Here is a 13,641-nt window from a genome sequence, read left to right as displayed (position 1 = left end):
TAATACTTTTTAAGGGCCTTAATTTCCCCACAACTGGTTTATCAACTCTTAATACTTTTTAAGACCCAGTGGACACCCTGTTATAACAACACCACACCAGATTTGAGTGAATGAAAACAGCAAGTGTGATGATGTCATCATACACAGCTGAGTTATCAAAAGTGTACATCGTGTTATCAAAAGTGTACATCGTGCATGTGGTTACTGCTGCATTAACCTTCATAAATCCATTGTTATCTACATTTTAATTACGAACCTGTGTGTATTATATCTAAGAAGTAACAACACTATAATGTATTATCACATGTAAAACCCCAAGTGTGTTCTTCATGATCCCCACTCAACATTAGGACAGAGCAGCACAACTTGTACCTTGGCAGAAGAAAAAAAAAGGCTGCAGGGCTAAGTTCCTCTGAGGACAGGTCATAAATTCTACATTCAGAAATAAACTGCAGCTAAACAACGAGTAAACGTAGAAATAGTGACACTGAGAGGGTATGTTTAATACTGATAGTAAGCTGGGTACTTTGGAGCTGATGACCCATTACCACCTTAATAATACAGCACATAAGGGGAGGTGTGGATGCATATTGGAAAGTTTCAGTCCTGATTCTGCAGAACAAGAGTGGATCTGAAGTCATGCCTGTCTAGTTACATCACTCTCTGGAGAATTTTTCAAAAGAGGCACCCCTCCTCGGGCAAACCTAAGGCCCATCATAAAATGCAAAGCGACATGTGTCCCCCGTCACTAGCCAAGGGTGCCAACTGTCTGCTTTCTGGAAAAGGAGGACACTTGTTCAAGACAGGAAGAGACACACAAACTAATGCTCATTTTAAAAACACTTCAGAGTCAGGTGGATGCCTTTGTGTGAGGTGGTGCTAAATGACAGAAAGTGTCCACTCAAACAACTTGACCCATGGTTCACAGCGTCGTGTAGTTTCATTTCCTGCCTCACAATCCATAAACACTAAGCCCCAACAGCGTTTCTACAAGCCTTAATAATTCAACTATTTCTCACAAATAATGTATCTTATAATTAAAATCACATGATTCAAATCACAAGATGCCTTTAGATGCCTGACTCAAACGGAACATGATCGACACAGTCGTTGTGAAGCCTAAGACTTCAGAGAGAGAGATCGTTTCACCTTCATAACGTAGTAAATTTGACCGAAGGCAAAACCTTTGATGTTTTCAATACAATCACAAAGTGATTCTCTATAGCTTGGTGTGTGTGATCGCAACTAACCCGTCGTGGACAGGGAGACACACACCCAGACGGAGGCACCACCGTCCACCATTACGCCTCCATAAAAAGGCTTTTCACGGTTGAGCTAATCTGACAAAGTTCTGAGATCAATGGCTCATAGAGCAATAATCATACCCCATCCGCGACCAGGAACAACAATCGGCATAGCGGAAACCGGTATAAATACTGATCATAGTGTTCGCAAACTTTAGTAGTTTAACTTTCACCAACATAAAAGCTACCTTTTTCCAACTAACCCATCAACAACAACAAGCTATCTCATGCTAGCGTTAACTTGGCTTGCCAACAACAACCTGTCCATCTGTCCGGCTACAAAACCAGTGGCTACCGAACGTGAGCTAACATACAATTGGGATTATGGGCGATAGTAGAGATAAAAGTGAAGTAAGTGAACGCTGGAGTATATGCTCGTTTAACTCTGAGCTTGAAGGTTGTGGTATGATGCCTGTATGTCTGTTCGCGTCCAAATAGCGATACACGACAGACAATGAAATCGACCCCATATCAGTGAGCTGCCTGTGTTAAAAGGCTAGCTAGCAGCTATGTTAGCGTGCTAAGCTAACTCCCTGGACACTCGTCAACCTCGACAGACAGCCAGTGAATTTATTCACAAATTATCAGGCGTTAATTGTATACAAATTTGACGTGTTTTACCAAAGTTTAGCAAATTCGGTATATATATGCATGAAAAGTACAACTTTCAATTTGTCTTCCTATAAGTGCATCACTGTACAAGTTTGTCGGAGAAGTTTTGTTTTATTATTTCTAGACTTTTGGAGGCGGCTTGTTCTTGGTGAGCTGCTCTCTGTGGGTGTGTGTGTGCAGCAGAGGGACACACAAACTGTTACCTTGCACGTTAGCTGGGATCAAGCTATGCTTGCTAGCTAGCTTAACTTAGCTGAGCTAACACCGATAGACAAACTTCCCTCCGTCGTCATAATTTAATTGAAATTAAATATTGAATACGTCTATGATATTATAATGAAATATTGAACTTACGGAGTCTAGGAGGAGCCTGAGCGAGTTCCCCCGCAATTTTCAGATATTTTCTGATGGTATTTAACTGGCTTCGGTGTAAAAATCCCGGGGATCCCCTCTGTTCTGTCCGCTGCCACTCCGCTTGCCAGATAATGTAATGAGCCACCACAGGCGGCGTCATGCTGCGTTCATACACACCTCGGAAATGTTAAGTTCCCAACTGATGAGATAGCAGGAAAATGCTGCGTTTATGACTTTTAAGTGGAAACACTGCAGAGAGAGTAAAATATATCACAAACAACAGTTTGTTTGCGGTTAGAAGCCCAAACTTCATTATTCAAAGTTAAATATCAGAATAAACAAACACCACGGGTTCATTGTTTCATGGTGTCCAAACAAATAAAAATGAATGGGTTCAATCTTGAAAAACACTTTTGTGACAAAGACAGTCTTGCTTGAGACGAAGCACCTAAATGTTCTCTCGTACTTGCTTTATCTTATCTTTCCCAATAAAATGTAAACAAAAAATATTTTACTGACGTGCCTGTTTGTTTCCCTGTGATTGTCATTATTTCAGCTCCCGTCTTAGTGTTTTAACTTTCAGTACAGAGAATTAGTAACCCAGTGGTATCACTTTACATTCACAATGTTTTACATTCACAATATTTTATTTGGTGCTGGTTTCAATGGATATTTGACAAATCACCAATGCGTTGCCAGGCTTAGTGCCCAGTTTACCATATAATGTAGGGCTGTCACATAAGAGGTTGAAAGCAGAAAACTGCACATACCTGTACATTTTTATACATAACATAAAAGTCCATATATTTACTTCTGAAGGGGGCCATGAAAATTTTGATTATCATCATAGGGGAGCTCATGGTCATTGTCCTGAACAAGTGCATCTCAGCGAGTAAGCATACAGAGAGAGGGTTTATTGTTCCATGATTTAATATTTAAAACATTCAAGGTGAACTATTACAAACCTTTTTTATTCACATTCTGATTATTTTGACTTACAGCTCATGAAAATAAGTTAAGAATCTGTGATTACTAGAGATATCAGAATTATTTTCTAAAGTCAGACATCTAAAAGCACAATTTTTATGCACACATCAAACATTTGGTTTTCGGCCCTTTCACCATAAACAACTGCATCCCTTCTGCATGGCGTTCAGTCTTAGTCATGGCTAAGGTGTTACTGTGGCCCAGGTTACTTTTGATAGTAACCATCATTATGGGGTTTAGTTGGTGCAAGTTGGCTGACTGGTCAAAACAGTAAAATAACAGTAAGCAAACCATTGGAAGTTTGGGCTTTGACTTTAGACAAGCACCAATAGCACGCCCAAATCACCACAAAATGTGAAAAATTCACACTGGACTCCAAGTATATCTGTGCCTCTCCATCCCATTCCAGACTCTAGATTCAAAAATTAACCTTTTACTCTGGAACTTTATTACTGCATTTACAAGAGATGAAAATAAAGGGGGGAAGACATTTCAAGAAGGGGCAGCTTAGATTCGTGGACAAAAAATTAGTACTGTTTGGAATATAATTGTAAGAGGAATCATTGATCCTGTGGACACTGATATCTCAGCAGAAAATTGGGGTCAGACACCAGTTTACTACATCTTGAAACAGAATTTGAGCTGTCCCCTGCATTTCCACTTTGGGGTGAAATGGAACTTATTTCTTTGTTGCTGACACAAATCAAGCCCCAAATAAGCAACTAAAGAGACCCAAACAGTTACAAATTTTAGTTACAATTTTAAATTAAACTTTCGCACCATTTATCAATGAATCCATTGTTTCTTAGAAAACATAAATTGGCTTAATGGTTGACAGGAGACAACTGCAGTTACTAAATGTTTTGGTCATACACATTTAAAACAAAGATGTGCACATACTGGTGGTTCTGAACAATCTCCCTCAAACTTAGCTTTGTTCATAATGAAACAAAATATTTCTATCACGCCAGCATGCATTAAAAGAAACTCTAGCACCACCTTGAGGCCACCTAAAAATCATTCTTTGCACCAACTCAAACTGAAACTTACTTACTCTGCAGTTATTAGCTTTTTTGTGAGTGTCATAAATCTAGCAGCATTGCACTGTTTCCTACATATTGTTTGGCTGTGCCACATAAGTAGGTCACAGGAGGTATAGATGACCCAGTTTTCCTCCTCCTCATAGCACAATTATCCAGCAGTCATGTGTCTAGTGCACCCAGACAATGAAAAACAACCTCTAATCTAATGGATCAAAGTTTGAAAAACCAGTAAATTATTCATAATTACACCCTTTCAATCAGAATTTTATTGGAAAATTATCGAAAACAACATAAGAATTAAAAACATAGGCAATGGATAGAATAGTCTATGGCTAGTACTCAAGCTTACACTGTGTCCGTACAGAGTGCCTTAGATACCAAGCATTGAGATTTCTACAGAGGATAGCTAAAAATACATATCACACTTTACTAAATTGACTTTATAAAATGTCACTGTACAATAAAGGTTTGAAGAGTGGCAAATCTATACAAACATACTGAAGGAAAAAAAACCTTTCAAAGAACAACTGAGACAAATTAAAATAGAACACAAAAGAACTTGACTTTTGAATATCTGAGGATTAACTTTAGCTCATTGATCTGTAAAAATTAATACATCAAAAGAGAATTCATAAATTGAACTTCAAAAAGTTATTTTAAATGTGTTTTCAAACAGGTTAGTGGCAGCTCCTCACCACCAACTGATATAAAATTGAAGTATTTAAAATATTGTTCATTAACAGACCCAAGTGAGGCATGTTCTGGTCCATGGAGGAACTGCACAGAGCAGACAGTGCATATCCCAATACAATGCATACTGTCTCTTCCCATCAAAAAAACTTTTCGACTGATTATTGTGTGAAAATATATTACAAGATGTTCCTATTCTTTCTTACATGGATTTTGTGCAAAATGTATCTACTAAGAATGTGTTTTAGGAACCCAGGTCTGGAACTAATGTACAGGGAGTCCACATCAGTAACTTCCATGCATGAAAAAAACAAGATGTTTACAAACAAAAGGCAAGATGTAAAATATTTACCAGCAGTTACAAAAATATCAACATGAATAAATTAATTTTTCTCTACATGTCCCCAATCTATCCCCTGTTTTTTCCACCAAATGGAAAAGAAACACTTTCTCTCAGGCAAGGAAGCCCTTTAACTTACCACCAAGTGTCCTTTTCTACTCTGATCACAAATAGCATCAATGCTGTCAGACATCATGAAACACATGAAGAACAGTAGTTGTTGTTGTTTTAACAATTAGAAAGTGTTATAGCAGACAATCAGATAGTAATGTTGAGAGGCTAATGAAGTGAAGGCCTGGACTTGGGAACCTGTGAAATCCATTCAAATCTCAGCTACAGTGGCCTGACAGCAGGTCGGTCAGCATCAGTCTGTTGCTTATAATACAAACTACCATTATCTGGGACAGCTGTTTTCTCATAGCAGGCTTGCAAGGCTGGTGGTTGGGCCATTCTGGGCTTGGATCTGGACAGGAGGAGGGCCGTCGGTCCACTGAAAACAAGACAATACCACAATGTGAGACCAGACCACATCTGTATCAACAGGTAAACCAAACATGGGGCTAAAGTGAAAAGTAGCAAATAGAAAGAGAAACACAATTATCACAGAGGGATTTTGGTGAACTTGTTTCACTTACACTGATGAGGTTATGTTCAGGGAGGCTGCAGGCAGCGATGTGGTCCTGTAGCAGCTGCTGGGAGAAGTTCTGATGCATCTGGGCTGCTTCGTGAGCATCCATGGTGTTACCAAGGGCCTTGTTCAAGTCTGCAGAAACATTTGATTCAACACAGTCATCAAAGGTGGTTCAACAAGTGACACACGGTACCTGAGAAATCAAACAACTCTTCACCAGAAAGGGTGAATTTACCTTTCAACAGGGCTGAAGACCAGAGCTGGACAGACATGTCAGGGATCTTGCTTGCAAGCTGCATGGCTGGTACCACCATGTTGTTGCTTTCCTAAAAAGAGACAGAAACCATTAAAAAAAATAGACAGCGGCTCCCGTTTGATGACACTGTAAACATCAGAGGGGGTTTTACACTGTGTGAAATGTTGAATCAGTAGTAGACATAGATCACGAGTTTGGTTCAAAAGGGATCCTGACTTCTTTTTTTTTTAAATGTAAGACTTTCCAAGATGAAGACAAAGATTGATAAATTATATCATGCAGCAGAAAGGGGGGGATTTAGTATTTGACAATTCTGCGACTAATTTTGGAATCAAATATGGATATCATTCAACTATAAATCCCACCGTCCAAGATCTTCTACCTATCAGAGCTTGTGTGCATAAAAATACCATACATTTCCACATACAAGGGGTCAAAATGAAAAGTAAGTGGGGTAAAGCCAGATATTCTGAACACATGGTAAATCTGGGGTATTAGGTGTCTTACTCTGTGGTTTCCCAATACGTAGAAGATGTGGCCCAACAGAACCAAGGAGCAGGCAGTCAGTCTGTTCAGATCCTCAGCATTAGACATCTTCAGGGTTTCCCTTAGGAAGCGTCTGCAACAAAGTAAAACATGTAAATGTATTTGTAGATGCACATGATGACTGTAGGTTTGTTCATGTGATGCTTTTTAAAGATTTTTCATACTTTGCCTCATTGTAACGTCCTTGAAAGAAGGACAGGAGTCCCCTGATGTAGAAGGCTGCAGCACGAAGGCAATGGGAGCTAAACCAAAAATAAAGAGAATGATTGTTTTATCAGAACAGCTTCATTTTTTTCCCTATAATACCAGGCTCATATTTGTAATAAGAAATATAATCTCCAATTCTTCTTACCTTACTGGGAAGTTATGGTCTGGGTTAATCCTCTCCAGGAGGCTGTATAGCTGAGGAGAAAACAATTCAAGAAACATGTTCATTGAACCTTCAGGTACTTCTTTCAAAGGGTTTTTCTTTTACATGTTTCCTTCAAATAAGTTCAAAAGGTCTCCTCAAGTTAGTCATAAATTGTGTTTACTGCCTGAAAATTTTACGAGCAATAATACAGTATACAGAAAACGTTTTCTATTTTTAGCTTCCTCGTCAACACCCTCTGGTGGACAAACTGTGTAACACCACTGTTGATCACAAGACAAGCTGTTTTTGGCTTTTCATGTTCCCAGCTTTCTAACTGTTGACTAGTTTATGCACAAACAAAAAAATCACTATGGTGATTCGTTGATGATGGCGATGATTTAATTCAGTTTCCCGTTAACCCGTGATCACTAAACTGACCTCCTGGTGTCTGTTTCCTTCCCTTATGTAGACGCTGGCCAAGTTGGTTACAATGTATGTCCACAGTTCCTGGTGTGTGGTGAGCTGGAACACATTGATACAGACAGGTTTAAGACAAGGGCAGAGAGCAGAAAGAGCCAGAGGAAGAGAGAAAAAGATGATAATGGTGTCTGAAGAGACACTTCAAATGTGACACTCACCCGCAAGGCTGTTGTAAACTGTGCCTCTGCATTATCCATGCAGTTCACTGAAATACAGTATAGGCCCTGGAACATAGAGAGAGCAGGAACAGATTTCAAACTGCGTACATATCATGAGTAAAAATGATTCAGTGAAGGGTTCAAAATGTGTTCTGCATCATACAGGAAAACTAAACTGCATCTTTGAATCCTTGACTGCCTTTAACCAAATTGAGCCAACACTTTACAAATCATCATTTTACACTCTTTTTGTTCTGTGTTGTGTTTAATTTATATATTCATTTTTACAAAAATATGCTCTGCAATACAATAAAACCTAATAAGAGTGATATTTATAAGTTGCTCTCTTTCAACAAAGATGTGGATTAAAACACAAAATATCACAAAGTAAATGTGAAATAACTTAAGTTATCTTACAAGAAAAAATATACAACTACAAAACTACCTTGTACATATACTTTGTACCAATTGATTTCACAGGGACGGTCATTTGAGTTCAGCCAATTTTTTTTTGTTTCAATTTGTGATATTTTTTCAGTGTTTTTTTCTTGGCTTGCAAAAGTGAACAACTCAGACACACACAGCTGTACACTCGAATGCTCAAAGAGAGTTTGGGCTGAAAGTACTCACTAATAGAGTGTGAAGCTGAGCAGCGTGGTTGGTGAATAGCCTGGGGGACTGTTGGCACAGCTGACACACCTGAGAGATCTGAATAGAAAGAGAAGGGTCAGTGTTTGCTTCCACAAGCTCAGCAAAGCATGCAAATTCTGTTTTACAGCGCAGTTAATTAATACAGCACGAAGACCTTCTGGACTTTCAACAACTTTTTTTTCTTTTTTGCTGAAAACATATACATATGAAAAAAACACTGGAAACAGATGGAAATGCTACCTCTTGTAATGCGGTAGCCTTGTGTCCTGTGACAAGTCTACACATGATGATGTGCTCCAGTAAAATGACTTGAAAGGTGGAGAGGATGGGGCTGCAGTCCAACACTAAAACACAGAAATTAGAGTAATTATTCACAAAGAAAAGTTGCAAATGTTCCACATCTTAAAATGAATCAAAGTTAAAGGACAAAAACAATTAACTTACTTTTAAGTTTCTCAAGCTGCATGAGAGCCTTGTCTGTGTACTTCTGGGCTTTCTCCAAATACCCTGCTTGCATGGAGTGCATGACTGTGACCTGTGAAATGACAAGACAGAGTGCACATTGAACAGCCTGAACACAGTCCTTTAATGGGCATGTTTAGAAAATCAAAGTTTTCATATGTGCCATGGTAACTGAACTGCTAAAACAAAAGCGCTTGTGTCCAACTTTTAAAAGGGAAAACATAAGAGCAGTGCCTTATATGTCATTTGTTAAACAGATGTGATCACTATGAATCATGAGCATTTTCCTTCAATTTCATGTTGTACGATAGATCTAACTCGCTGCCAGGATGGAGCGTATTTTTAATATTACTTTCAATTTATTTGGAAAGATCAACAGGAGAAATAGACATGAGAAAGAGTAGCATGGCCAGCACACTGTGTTAAAACAAAGCAGGAGCTGAGTAAAGAGATGTGGAAAATACTCAACATGAAGCAACAACAAACTGCAACCTAGTCATACATTAACATGCACACAGCGGTCCGACTAAGGTTGTAGCTCAAATAGTGTCACAGCAGGAGATCCAATTTTGTCTGCATTTCCATGCAGAAAAGATGACTGGACTTCTGGCTGACAAAAACTCACTCAGCCTCGATAGATGGCACTGTGTTCTTTTGTGATAGGCAAAGCTGTGTGCGTGAAGAAGCAGACTCAGTTCACCCGAAAGAGGAAGAAACATTTTAATGACGATGGCTGAGCACAGCAACTCTATTTTTCATAGTTATCTACTTCCTCTTCCGGGTGAAATTTGCTCACGCTGAACGACACGGCGCACCAAGACCTGCAAAGGGCTGCTGAATCCAACCACAGTTGATCGCAACCACATTATCTAGGTGTGTCAATCAAGCTATGCCCAGTCTGTTCTAGGTCTGACTCAGTTGTTTACATGAATCTTTATAGTCCAATCTCTGACTAAGCTCATAGTCCGATTTCTTAAGCTGCATGTAAACATACTGAGTGTTACAGGACAGGTTCAGTGAAAAGAAAATGCTGACAGAAAAGTTATGGGAAAAGATTCTTTGACAAGTGTTACTTTAGCTTTTTTTTCAGCACTCTACGACAGAAGAACACTATTTTTTTAATTCACCACAAATTAAGAAGTTAAATGTTGACTTAACCTACTGGTGTTACCAGGCTGATGACACAGTAACTTTGAAGGTTCAGCTGTTATTTCATTTCATTTCATTTATTGCTTCATGGGAAATTAATTGTAAGATCCCAAATTTATGGAAAAATTTATACTTATCTGTGTCCTTCTCTTTAGTTGGCAGTTAGCTAATATGCAAGATGACAGTCAGTGGGTTTCAATTTTTAAAGAGAGAGACTGTTAGGACTAAATAATTTATGCAAGGACATCAAAAATAGTTTTTTGGCCTCTGCAGCTGAGGTTTCTTAGCCTAGTGTATCAGTCCTAAAACATTTTGTCCCAAACACATCAAACTGGATTAATAAGAAATGTTATTGAACATTAGTCCAGGTGTGACACAGTACAGGTCATGTACTGAGCTACGAGACAAGAGACAGACAAGAGGAAATTTCACTTACAGGCCCAAGTGCAGCTAAGCATTTTCATTTGAAACTAGATTTTAGCATACAGATGTAAGCAGTGATGTTACTCCAGTGAAACAAATACATTCAGAGAGAGACGAGGCAGTGTTAAGTCGAAAGGTTCAGTGTAATCCATCTAATGACAGATCTGTCTTTTTTCAGCTTTCAGGTTTGTGGGACTTTGACGATAGAGGGAAAAGAAGAAGCATTACCAAATAGACGAGGACACACATGTGCTCCTTGGGCAGCCAATGGAAGAGGTCAGCTGGGTTGCTGGGCAGAATCTCATCATCGTGAAGTGTAGAAATGGTCTGTATGCACTGTTGCAGCTGCTTCAGACATGGCTTCACACTCTTCACCTGGGGACACAGTGACATGACAGTATGCCCCATCTTAGCTCCAGGTGGCTTCACACAACCAGACATTGGAATGCATTTATCAACTTCCATCACTGAGTGGAAAAAAAATGTAAGTATCCAGTAGCTCTGCACTTTACAGAACCATTCAAGTCTGGTTGTCCTACCTGCCCCGCGTCCAGGTAGTGTGTGACCTGTAGCACCAAGAAGAAGACCCTCAGTGACTCCTTCTGGATGGGGTTTCCCTGCCAGTTCTCAACAATGGTTCCACACAGTGTAAGAAGAGGATGCACCTCCCCAAGTTTCCTTTCCATTAGCAACAGCTAGAAAATAAAACAAAACTGTTAAGCTAACGAGGATGGGAAAGGATTTTTCTAGCTCAAAAATCACTACTATAAAACTACTATACATTGCTTGTGTATGGGCATTAGTGGTTAAAAAAGAGAAACATTTTGGGTACACTAAACATGGTTGTAACATAAGTAATTGAAAAATTTGCTCACCATTCCTTTACTGAGTAGAAACAACGCCCTATAAGAAGAAAGAAAAAGAAAGCTTTTAACAAGTTCTCTATAACCGTTCATTGTTTATAAGCCCGGAAAAAAACTTTTCTTCTACAGTAGTTTTCCCTGGAGTTTTAAAAACATATGTCTTGAAATACAGACAGCTAACAATGTAAATGTAGTGTAAACAAATGAAAAACTAATTTTCCTTTTATCTGTGGAGTAATATTGAGAGTAAAGTCTCAGCAACAATTTTTACCTGCAGTCTCATGTTAAACTGCCTTCCCTTTATTTAGTTTGGGATAATCTTCAAGATGACAGATACACCATGGTACAGTTAAGGGTTTTTTGCCACCCATTCTAATAATAGCGTAATTGTAGTAGTTGGAGGTGTGGAATAACAGATATTATCAGCAGTAAATATACAGTACACACAAAGTTAAATTTACCTGGTATATTCTGACCCAACCACTCGAGCATACTCAGCTCCAACACCCAGCAGGTCACATGCTGACACCAGGTCTTTCTCCAGAGTATGAAGTTGCTGGAAGACACATCAAAATGGCTGACTTCAGTGAAGACTCTTGTACCCTTAAACTTACTAAACAATCTAACAATACAATCTAAAAAAAACAATCAGGATCCTGCACACAAAGATGTTTCAGGTAAATGCCACCACAAGTCAATGCCATCAGACATCAACATACATATCTGTTCAACTGCATGTATACATACCGCCAATTGGAATAACAGTCTGCAATGCCAGTATGGTGTTTGTTGTGATATCTGGATGGCCTTGCGCAGTAGGGGTTTTGCTGAGTCCACCAAGTTCTGTAAATTAAGACAAAAGGATGATAAACAGCGGTTTAGAGACTGCATACAATCTCAGTACCCGAATCAATACCATGTTTATTGCAGAGCAGATTTTAATATACAAGAATTTAGCACTTAGTGTAAAAAAAATCTAATCTATGGAAAAAATAAGTGAGAATATATCAGAAGATGATATCAATACACTGGAAAAAAGACATTAATTGCTTTGAGAATATAAAAACAGTGTAAAGCAAAATAAGTTCAAAGGGTGCAATGGGAGGTTTTGCAGTTGTGCAGGGATGTGCAGATGTCCAATAACCGTAAAAAATTAAATGAAAACCCTACCAACACAAATGTATCATTATTACTTTGTGTGAAGCTTCTTTACTGTAACAGTAACTGCTAATATAAAATTGGTGTTCACTGCCTAGGATGTAACTATAAAATAGCTTACCTGTTGGCAGAATAGTTCAGACAAAATGCTGGCAGCTTCAAATTTGACATCCTCAAACTGGGGAACTTGTTGCGATATAAACCACTGAGGGGAAAGAAAAAAACAAAATGAGATGCAAATCCCTTTTTCGACGTAAACCATCTTAATAAATCAATAATTATCCTGTACAGCGGTACACCGTTAATTGGCTAACATAATCAAACAAATAATGCAAGCGATCGACAGAGTGCCTGAAAACGGAAACGAGCATTACACTTAGATATTGCAAATCAAAAAGGTATTGAAAGATTTCCGTCATTCACTGTTTTCATTACGCGAGGCCTGCACTTTCCCCCTAATCGCTGCATCCCCGCTCTTTCCTACAACGAACATCCCTCACCGCTTTCTCCAAGTGGCTGCGGGCCAGCTCGCTGTTCTTCGTGTGGTGATAGAGAACCGAGCCTAGTTGGAGATGTGTCCGGGCTTCGATCCGCTGTGGAGGTTTAAACTGAAACACTGCCTGTAAACAGTGCACACACAGCCGAATTTTAGGCGGACTAGAGGTTCGGAAATGTTCCGCAAAGCCGAGAAGGGCGAGGTACCAGCGTTCCGGGGCCTCTACGTTTGACGCCATTTTGCCCGACAACAACAAGTTTTTCAGCGCTACAGCCAGACTATCGGGTTGCCAGGTTTGGTTTAAGGCTGAAAAAACGGCCCGAACATTAAAGCCACGGTTCTAATCTGTAGTTTTATCGGTTTGTTAACAGTAAAACAAATTATTGTCACAACAGCTTCACTCGTTTAAATTCTGAATTAAAACGAGTAAGTTAGGGTAAGTTAAAAGTTAAGTAGCCAACGTGTCTTAACAAACAGCATAATTAAAAAAAAAAAAAAAAAGATTTCTATGCGGTTTTGATTGTTTTTTTAATTCCTAAACGTTTCATTAGTTTTGTTGTTGTTGTTGTTGTTGTTGTTGTTGTTGTTGTTGTTGTTGTTGGCGGCGGCTTAAAAACTGCGCTATTTTTGGACGCAAAACTTACAATAAAATGCTTTTTAGATCTAATAATTAACCATATCAGTGC

At 38.9% G+C, this 13,641-nt stretch overlaps 2 protein-coding genes across 3 annotated transcripts in view; both read right to left on the bottom strand.

Moving 5' to 3' along the window:
• gatad2ab (GATA zinc finger domain containing 2Ab) overlaps positions 1-2,459 on the bottom strand; it is a 32,510-nt gene extending 30,051 nt beyond the window's left edge. For both annotated transcript variants that reach the window (XM_074668555.1, XM_074668556.1), the window contains exon 1: positions 2,271-2,459. The gene's annotated coding sequence lies outside the window, so the exon portion shown is untranslated. The remainder of the gene's footprint in view (positions 1-2,270) is intronic.
• A 2,091-nt stretch (positions 2,460-4,550) lies between these two features.
• mau2 (MAU2 sister chromatid cohesion factor) lies at positions 4,551-13,240 on the bottom strand. The gene is made up of 18 exons (XM_074668915.1): positions 12,960-13,240; positions 12,581-12,664; positions 12,049-12,144; positions 11,763-11,857; positions 11,314-11,341; positions 10,978-11,133; positions 10,667-10,813; positions 8,849-8,939; positions 8,645-8,748; positions 8,384-8,461; positions 7,754-7,819; positions 7,554-7,637; positions 7,116-7,165; positions 6,928-7,005; positions 6,725-6,836; positions 6,197-6,287; positions 5,966-6,093; positions 4,551-5,820 (listed from the first exon to the last, which is right to left on the bottom strand). The coding sequence occupies exons 1-18, from the start codon at positions 13,191-13,193 to the stop codon at positions 5,746-5,748; spliced, it is 1,797 nt and encodes a 598-aa protein (XP_074525016.1). The 5' UTR covers positions 13,194-13,240; the 3' UTR covers positions 4,551-5,745.
• Between the last annotated feature and the right edge of the window lie 401 nt (positions 13,241-13,641).

The sequence above is a fragment of the Halichoeres trimaculatus genome, unplaced genomic scaffold, assembly GCF_033239565.1.
Source record: "Halichoeres trimaculatus isolate MK-OKI-2021-1 unplaced genomic scaffold, fHalTri1.1 fHalTri1_scaffold_4, whole genome shotgun sequence".
NCBI classification, from domain to species: domain Eukaryota; kingdom Metazoa; phylum Chordata; class Actinopteri; order Labriformes; family Labridae; genus Halichoeres; species Halichoeres trimaculatus.
The sequence above is the reverse complement of the archived record's forward strand: the minus strand, read 5'-3'. Positions and strand labels throughout refer to the sequence as shown.